Source organism: Neophocaena asiaeorientalis, unplaced genomic scaffold (assembly GCF_003031525.2).
Source record: "Neophocaena asiaeorientalis asiaeorientalis breed wild unplaced genomic scaffold, Neophocaena_asiaeorientalis_V1.1 scaffold134, whole genome shotgun sequence".
In the NCBI taxonomy this organism is placed as follows: domain Eukaryota; kingdom Metazoa; phylum Chordata; class Mammalia; order Artiodactyla; family Phocoenidae; genus Neophocaena; species Neophocaena asiaeorientalis.
In genome coordinates, this window is record NW_020185339.1 from 32,087,399 (window position 1) to 32,097,288 (window position 9,890).

Sequence of the window (9,890 nt, forward strand, 5' to 3'; positions counted from 1 at the left end):
GATGGGGGAAAAATGGAGTAACTGGTAGCATGTTCTGGTAGAAGAAAAAAGTCTGTGATAGCAGAACCAGTGAAAACATCCCTTTGTAGAATAATAATTATGGAATTCTTTAGGTTATGAATGAGTGGGGTTTGCTCATTTGTAATCCATTAAGAGGATCTGTTTCCTTCCAACAGAGCACCTATTACTGACTCAGGGGTCGGCACGTGCTGGCTGCTATCTTCGTTCCCGTAGCTGAGGAGATTCTGAACGGGACCAGTGGAGCTGCAGAGATGCCCCAAGGTCACTACTGGAAATGGCAGCAGGCAGGTCTCTGATGATAAACGCTTCATACACTTTTCGTACTCGGATCTTGAGACCGTAGACTGGCAGCTACTTATACCTGCACTTGCACAGGATTCATTTTCCTAGTCTATTGTAGTTTTGACTGCATAGCCCCAAGGTCAGTGGGGGGGTGTGAAACATAATCTGCGTGTGACTGGTAGGGTTTCTCTTCCTTACTAGGCAGGTTTTCTCTGGCCACTGAACAAGGTACATCCAAGGTCCCATTTTTAAACTGCTTTCCTTACATCTGCCTTCTTGGACACACTCCAGAAGCATGTATTCAATGTCTCCGATGGCTCGTGATGACTGCCGTGATAGAGAAAGCTACAAAGAATATGAATTTCAGTACCAAGCAAATCACGTCATGTTGTTTACAGTCACAGAGGGAGGCTGGTTGCCACCTGTGGAGGGCAGTAGAGGGAGTGATCCACAAGCATGGCCCGACTTCTGCGTTCGAATCCCAGCTCCACCGCTAGCTGGGGGGACCTTGTGCAAATTACGTAGCCTTTGGGGGTTTCAATTTCCTCACCCATATAATGAGGGGATAGTAAAAGCAACTGATTTATAGGATTATTGTGAGGCTTCAATGAGTTACTACAGGTAAAAACAATTAGGGCATTAAGCCCTGGCGCATGAAAAGTACTATCTAAATATTAGCTATGATGATGGTGACCAAAGTGTTAAAAAGATGTCTTTCTTACTCTTTAAGCTATCAGTTTGTAGAGAAAGCGTTATATTTGCTCCTTTAATCTCTCTCATTGTCTCCTTTTCTTCACAGTTAGGGCTTCATACTTGTGAAAGGAATGACACTGTGTGTGCGTGTGTGATTAGCTGTGAAAATTGAGGCTGAGAAAAATGTATTAGAGAAGGTATATCAAGTCTTCCTCTCATCATAACACATACAGGCCATTTAAATATTGATAGTATATATATATTTTTAAACTCTGCTAGTAATTTTTAAAATTACATATTAAGTAATCATAATAGGTAAGATTCTTTAATGCTTACTATTGCTTCAGCACACATATATTTTTTAAATCCTCACAACCATCCTGTGAGGTAGGTAGTATTCTCTTTTTACAGATGAGGAAATAGAGCCACACAGAGATGAAGCTATTTGTCCCAAATTAAGCAACTAGTAAGTGAGAGAACTGAGATTGACTCAGAGTCCAAAGATACACAAACCTTTATATGGCACTGCCCCCTACGTGGCTTATGAAATGAATTCTAATTCATTTCAGAACTTTTACAAACTTGACGTGTTTCCATTTTTCTTCAGAGCACTTAATGGGTTCAATATTTCTTAGGAGACAGGAAAACTTTTCATGCTCCTTCCTCAAGTTGCTTACATATCCTCTTTTCTGACCATAACTTTAATATACGCTCATTAGAGAAAATCTGAAAGTACCTGGTAGTGGACACTGATTACTTTTGCTGCCCTGGATCTGTCCCCTGTCTTAGAAGAGGACCTAGATTTTGCTTTAGGGTAAATAATCTCCCTTCTATTTTTAGTCTAGTGGTTTGGGCTCAACTGCCCCACCCTCCCCAGGGCTCCAGATGTAGATCCCAATTGGTTTGAGACAAACAGGTGTCTCATCCTATTGGCCTCAGCACCTGATTCAAGGATTGGCAAATAACCTATTAAGAACCACCAAGGGGCTTCCCTGGTGGCGCAGTGGTTGAGAGTCCGCCTGCCGATGCAGGGGACACGGGTTCATGCCCCGGTCCGGGAAGATCCCACATGCCTAGCGGAACGGCTAGGCCCGTGAGCCATGGCAGCTGAGCCTGCGCATCCGGAGCCTGTGCTCTGCAGTGGGAGAGGCCGCAACAGTGAGAGGCCCGCGTACTGCAAAAAAAAAAAGAGCCACCAAGATGTGAGGAGATATGTGCTAGTGCCCATGTGAAAGACAAGCTTCCTCTGTCAACAGGAGATGCTGCCAAAAGAGACCTTTCTTGGCTTGGATGTGATGTGAGATCTGGAAAGCTGCAGCCATCTTGCACCCATGAGGTTTGCCTAGAAGCACCATGCTGGGACACCACTGGACACACAGTGAAGACAGAACAAAACCAGCCTTGACATCATCTGGGCTACAGTATCTATTCTTGACTGAAGTCAGACCTCAGACATGAGATTTTCAGTTACAGGAACCAAGAAATCTCACCCATCCCCATTTTTTGGTTGTTGTTTAAACCAATTGGAGATTGATTTTCTGTCACCTACAATTGAAAGACTCCAACTATCAAAATGAAGAATAAAAAATAAAAATAGGAAAAAAATGCATCTATACATAGGTGTAATTCCTTCAGAACTAGGCATTGTTTTCATATAAAAATATTTCACATATTAATTTTATTCTTAAGCCTATCATAATCATGACATTTTTACATGTCATAAAATATTTTCGTGGACATACTTTTTCATGGCTGCACAATATTCTACTGTATGAAGGGTTGGAAGGAGGACATTTTGGCTGAGGTTTTATATATATAAAAATAATATGTATAATTAATATTTATATAACATTTATATATAAACAAAAAATTATATGTATTATATGTGTGTGTGTATATATATATATATATATATATATATGTCTGACTTTTCTTTGCCATTTTGAAATACTTCCCGATTAAAAGTTTTTAAAAGCTGAATTAGTGGATTAAAGCATATGAATATTTTTGACTTTTGACATGTACTGCCAAACTGCTTTCTAAGAAGGCTGGAGCAGTATAAAAATCCAATAGCACAGGTATGAGAGTACTATGGCACTTCAGCCTTACAAACACAGAGTCTTATCACTTGACAGGTGAAAAATTGTATTTCACTTTAATGTGCACTGATTTAATTACCATTGAGGTTTGACATCTACCACAATATTTTGTCCCTTTCTGAATGTGTATTCATCTTCTCTGCCTTCTCAGCTCCTGAGATTTTTGGTGTTGTCTTAGAAGTGCTCTGAAGTCTTTCCGTATTGAAGGAATTAGCCCTTTGCCCTTTTTGTTAACAAATATTTCCTCTGGTGTTTTGTTTAAACTTAGGACACTTTTGATGTATGGAAATCTTTAAATATTTTCCTCTGAAACTTCTTCCACATCTAGAGATTGTATATTCATCAATATTTATTTCTAGGTTTTCATGGTATTACTTTTTAAAATGTTTTTTAATGTCTCTGGAATTTATCACAGTATGTGGTTCATAGCATGATTTCAGTCTTTTCTTTTTTCCCAAATAGCTAACGAGTGTTCCATTACCATTTATTGAATGATCTTTACTTATCTGATTTGTAATGCCTTCCTTTTCATATATTAAATTATTAGTGAGTCCGTATCTGGGCTTCATGTCCTGTTCTCTAAGCTGGCTGTTCTTGAGCTAATAAAACTCTCATTACATTACTTATTATTATATTACTAATATGATTTTATTCATAATAAACCCAAAACTAATTTCATAAGTTCTGATATTTTAGAAACCTTGTCTTTTAATCTAGAATCATTTGTTTAAAGCCTCTTTTATGTCTTTCAGTAGTTTTTATGTTTTTTTTTAATAGTCCCTATTATCTTTTTGTTAAGGCTATTCCTAGACGTTTTATATTAGTTGTTACTCTTGGCAATTTTAGAATTCTTGATGCCTCCCATCTGGTCTCTTCATCAGAAACTTGAAAATCCTGAACCGCAGATCTGATTTAAACAAACGAGGTGAAAGGAGCTCGAAGAGCCATGGGCAGAAGATATTGTGAAACCTTGAGAGTTGCTCCATGTGGTGGCTGAGCTGTTCTCTGGAAACAATCTTCTCTATGAAACTACACAGTTTCCAGCTCGACTTTCAGTTTTCTCAACATATAAAATTAGATAGTAGAAAAATCTGTGGCAGATTCTTACCCAGAAAAAGACAGCACTGGCACAGAGGGTTATACGTATACACTTTCCCCAGGTGGTGAAGGGAATACGCTCTTCTTCCTAATTAAATAAAAAAAGAAGAAGTTTAGTCAATCAAGGGATTCCCCCAACGAAATGATTTTTCTCCTAATTGGTCACTGAATCCTAGGCTTAATTTTTAAAAACAATTAGTTTTCAGACACAGCCTCCTTACTCATACTTGCATGTTTGCTTGTTAACAATTTCAGACATACATACAGCAAAAAGTGTTCAGTGTTCATTTTCATAATAGTTTTTGAAAATGCAAATGTGAATAATAAACTGTTTATCTGCCATGATCTAAGTTCAGGAGTCTGGGTATCTGACAATACCATTCCTGAGCTTGTCTTAGATTTTAGAAGTGACTGCAGTGAGAACCCAGAGTCTGTGCAGGACAGAAAGTTTCACAGATGTCTGCAAGTACTAGGGAGCCAATGTGTGTTTTCTGGTTGACCTTTCGGTATTAATGAGGTATAACTGTGAATTTTCAGAGTTTCCATTTTATAGTTTATATGAATATATGTAGATCTTTCTAGAAGTGAAATCAACAGTGCGATCATAGCTGCGAACAGGGACATGGCATTTACTCTCTGCCAGGTGCTATTCTAAGTAGGTTCTATCCATTAACTCAATCAATCCTTACCACAATCATATGAGGAAGCAACTTTCTTATTCTTGTGTCATAGCTGGGGAAACTACGGCACAGAGAACCTATCAAGTTGTCCGAGATCACTCAGCTAGTAACTTGCTGTGTTCAGATGTGAATTCAGGCCGTTTTGTTCCCAAGGCCTCACCACCACACCGCTGGCCTCTCTAGACACTGAGGGTGTGTTCTCAATCAAGGTAAGATGAGAAAGTACGATAAGGAGAAATGAACCTTCATCTTCAATTTTTTAACAAGCAATGTTACAAGGGAAATTTAACTTATTAGCTGGCAATTTTAAATTTAAAATGGACAGATTTAAATTTCCAAAATGTCTTTTCTTCAGTATGTTGCCAATAACATAAGCTTTTGTTTTTCGGTATTCAAAAACGTTATGAACATCTGATTTTGTCTAAGTTTCAGCTTTCATTATGTACAATCTTTTACCAACACATGCTTTGACCCCCATCTTTCGTCGTAAACAATGGGAACTATTCATAACGGGGATTATTTAAAACTTGTTACATTGTAAAAGACAAATGTCACTTTCTGTTGGGTAACTGAACCTCATTTTTTTCCATTTATAAAATGAGGAGGTTGAACTGCTCCCTCCAGACCCTTTTACTGCCAACATTCTGTAAATCTGTGAGTCAATTTATAAAGTCTATGGTTGGAGACATTTTCAGATGCTTTTGATAAAAGCATTTTCTTTCCAAGAGTTATTCATATTCAAAACCTACTGTCCTTATGCTGATGACTACAAGTACAATTAGCTCCAGATTTTCTGTGTTGATGGAAAGAGGCAATAATGCAGATGATTTAAAAAAATTGTCTTTCACTGGCTTTGGAATGTTTATACAAAGACATTATATAGTTTTATTTTTTAATTCTGCATCAGCAGTAACAGCAGCAAATTTACCTTTCCAATTAGATAAAATGCCTAGCATGGGGCCTGAATATAGTTTGGCCTCAACAGATGTTTCCCTTCTTCATCCTTTCTCTGATTTTAGGATAAGAGTCACCCTACTCTGTGCACGTACCAACCAGAAGGGGGAGCAGTGACCGAGGCGTTGTGCAAGACAAAGGAGCTAGTCTACGATGAAAAGGTGGCTGTGATAATGAAGGACCATGTGAAACACTGAGAATCAACTATGAAAACCAATGTCTTTCCTTCTACATCTATGTCATAGAGTCTAATTTTTATTGGTACTATGAAAGGACACAAATCAACGCATCTTTTCTTATACACTTATGTCAGAGGTTTTTAATTTTTTTCATTTTTATTATTATGAAAGAAGGGACATTTTCCGCCTGTGCCTACTGTTCTTAGCAGTGCTCCTTCACTTTGGCTGTACATTAAAAATCACCAGAGCAGCTTAAAAAATTCCTGTGCCAGAATGCACCCCAGGCCACTGAGTACCATCAGAGTATATAGCAAGAGAAGCCGGGCGTCAATATTTTTTAAGCGCCCGCCCCTACTCCGTGATTCCGATGTGCAGTCAAGGTTGAGAACCCCTGCAATACATAGACTGAATTGCATCTAGATAACATACTCTTTACCTGAGTGATCTCATTTATCACCACATGCGTACACCGTGCCTCATATTCTGGCCGGGCTTGTTCTTCCTGCTGTAACTCGACAGTGTCCCATTCGTACTCAAGTTCCGCCTGGCGCCGCTTCCAAAACTCCAAAAACAAGGTAACTACCAAAGAGAGAACAGCATCAAGTGGATCTTCAGTGATGACTGATGCTTCAGAAATCTGTACTGAATACTATTAATTATCCACAACACTTGTGTATATGGTCAATAAAATCTAATTTTATTTATTTATAGGCGATACTAGTATTTAAAAGAGAGAAAAATGAGTTAATGCTTTTTTTAAAAGGAAAATGTTGATAATTTATTCAACTTGTGAAAACAGACTATAGGTCATGGGAAGGGTGGTAAGGGGATGGTCAGAAGGCATCTGATTGTGTCTACTGCTAAAGCATCCGCTCCTAGCACATTACTGCCAACAAAAAAACACAAGCAACTACTATAATTCAAAGCAGTTCACGGTCCACCCTTTAGTCTTCTCCTCCTTGCATCCCTCTCCCTCTCTTCCTTCCAAAGGGCTTGGGGGTGCAGGGATGAGAATGCTTCAGTGGTCCCCAAATCTTTGTTTTCCACCACCCAAGTCACCCCAATTAAAACAACATTCTTAAACGTGGAAAACTGGTATTTTTCTCAGTCTTGTGTAAAGTATGGATAAAATAATTTTTAGAAATCATTATTTTTCAAGATTTGTAACTTCAAATACTAGACAAAAACATTAAATGTTCATTGAAAATGTGGTTTCAGGGTAAATCCCCTAGGCCCTTCTTCCAATCAGATTGATACCCCTAAGCACTTCCTATATAGAAATTCTGGAATAAACACTGTTCCATCCACAAATATTTTTGAGTCTCTACTATGTGCTGAGAATAAAGAGAAAAAAAAGATATGGTCCCTGCTTCAAGGAGCTCCTAGGTGTATAGGAATTACAGTGAAGTGATAGTTACAGTGGACTTTTAAGACAGCTGTGATCAAAGTAAGCAGGAGGTGCTCTGGGCACACAGAGCCACAATGTAACAAGGCTGTCTCAGAGGAGGGGACCACTGGGGTGAGCTGTGCGATGCCTTAGAGCTGATCAGGTGAAAGTGGAATGTTAAGGCCATTTCCCCTTAGGGAGCCGTGCATGCAAAGGCAAGAGACCAAAGAGACCCAGGTACTTTCCAAGAGCTGCAAACAGACTGGAAGGGAGCACAGGGTGTGGTGAGGCGGGTGGGACAGCCAGGTGGAGAGATGGCAGGGGCACATCACGAAGGACTCTGTGTGCCTTAAAGGCGGAGGAGACATTGAAGGAAGTCGAGAAAGAGACTAGAGGCAGGGAGACCTACTGGCAGGTCCACGATGAGGCCTGCTTCAGCTGGGAGGCGAGAGAAGACGGTGTTTTAGCAGGTTGACAGATTGCACGCAGGTGTGATGGAAGGGGGCGAAAGAGGTCAAGGATGCCCACCAGCTTTCTGGCTTTGGCGATGTCCTAAATTCTAGTGCCATTCCCTGAAATAAGAAGGGCAGGGAGAGGAGCAAGCCTGAGAGAGAAGATTACTGATTCGGTTCTGATCAGCTGCCTGTGGGCCACAGGGGAGATACCCGGTAGGCAGGTCAAAGTCTAGAACTCCAGAGAAAGATCTAGGCTGAGCCGAGACTTTTTCCTGTTTCCAGTGGTAACTGGAGCATGAGTGGATGAGCTCACTAAAGGAGCTACGGAGGAGTAGTTCTCACCCTGCCTGCACGTGAAGCACTGAGAGCTTCTGAAAAATACTGAGCCCAGGCACCACCCCCGAGATTCTGATTTTATTGGTCTGGAGTGGGCCTGTGCATTGTTTTTTGTTTTTGGAAAGCTCTACTGAGCAGTCAGGGCTGTGAATCAACCTGTAGAGAACAGGGAGCCTTTGAGTGCGGAGCAAAGACCAGCTGCCCTGAAATCCTGCAGACCCTGCTGCAGGCAGCCGGAGACATGGGGGAAAGCTCGGGATGGGCCCTGAGGAACATGAACGCAATGCTCTCAGACAGCAAGGACAATGGAAATGCTCAAAGCACCCACTTCCCAGAGATGATCTGGACTTTGGAATCAAGTTCGAATTCTGGTTCTGACAATCATTAGATGTACGACTACTGGTTAAAGTGCTTCAACTTCCTGAGCCCCTGTTGCCTACCCACCCCCCCGCCATGGAAAATGGGGGAAATAGAACCTACCTCATAGGCTGTTGTGAGCTTAATGACACAACATCTGTAAAGGCCCTCATGACCCTCTGAGGTAACTATTATTACTATCCTCATTTTGGACACCAAGAAACAGAGGCACAGAAAACTTCAAATACTTGCCCGAGATAAGGATTGAGGTATCAAACCAAGGCATCCTTGGCTCCAGAGCCCGAGCCCTTCTTACGATGCGCCACTGCCCAAGCCACCTGCTCCATAACTTGCTTTCCGTTGGCTCTGCCCCGCCCCGTGGCACCCACTCTGCTGAGATGCCATCACCGCGTGCCTGCCCAGCCTCTGATTCCAACACTGCTCCTCCAGGACACAATGCTAGTAACTGACCTCCATCCCACCACTGTCTCTGTGGGTACACTAACCCTCACGATGCCACTGCTGTGACTACCTGCTGTTCAGAAGCAAGTATAGGCGGCAGCTCAGCTTTCTGCCGTAGACGCTGCTGTCAATGGATGCAAAGAGCACACAGTTAGTGGGGGAGGCCACTTCTTGTCTCCTGCTTGCCTGGGGAACTGGAAGGCAGCTAGTCCCCCTGTGGAACTTTGAAACCCAGTGTGGGAGTTATGTGAGGCTTCCTGGCCTCTTTACATAGGAATGATGTCCAGCCCCCAAGAGCCCCCCAAGTTGCAGTTGACACTGTAATCCACTGGCCCCATCAGGGAGCAGAGGTGATGGCCTGTAGTCCACCAAGTTCCATCTCCTTGCATGACAGCTACAGGGGGATGAATTAACACTGGAGAGTGAAAGCTACAAAGCCCTTGGGTATTATTTCCTGACACTCTCACGTCACCCAAATGTTCCAAATCCTCTAAGTAAACAACTTTTAAGAGAAACCGAACTGACTCATCTGTCAGACCTCTGACAGCAGGACTGATTTGGCTTCTCCTGCTTTCAGGACGGGCCTCTTTCCCCTTCTGTGTGGGCTTCCCTAAATGAAAGAGCCTGTTCCTCATTTACGGGTAAGAGAGCGTTTGTGACTCCTGACCAGAACCTTCAAAAATAGACCTCTGGGCTTCCCTGGTGGCGCAGTGGTTGAGAGTCCACCTGCTGATGCAGGGGACATGGGTTCGTGCCCGGTCCAGGAAGATCCCACATGCCGCGGAGCGGCTGGGCCCATGAGCCATGGCCGCTGAGCCTGCCCGTCTGGAGCCTGTGCTCCTCAACGGGAGAGGCCGCAACAGTGAGAGGCCTGCGTACCGCAAAAA

At 42.1% G+C, this 9,890-nt stretch overlaps 1 protein-coding gene across 2 annotated transcripts in view; it reads right to left on the reverse strand.

The window, feature by feature from the left end:
• Positions 1-9,890, reverse strand: part of ANO6 (anoctamin 6) — a 207,029-nt gene that overhangs the window by 34,761 nt on the left and 162,378 nt on the right. For both annotated transcript variants that reach the window (XM_024736791.1, XM_024736790.1), the window contains 2 exons: positions 6,443-6,585; positions 4,204-4,281 (listed from right to left, as the gene is read on the reverse strand). In XM_024736791.1, coding sequence (XP_024592559.1) covers positions 4,204-4,281; positions 6,443-6,585 — 221 coding nt within the window. The remainder of the gene's footprint in view (positions 1-4,203; positions 4,282-6,442; positions 6,586-9,890) is intronic.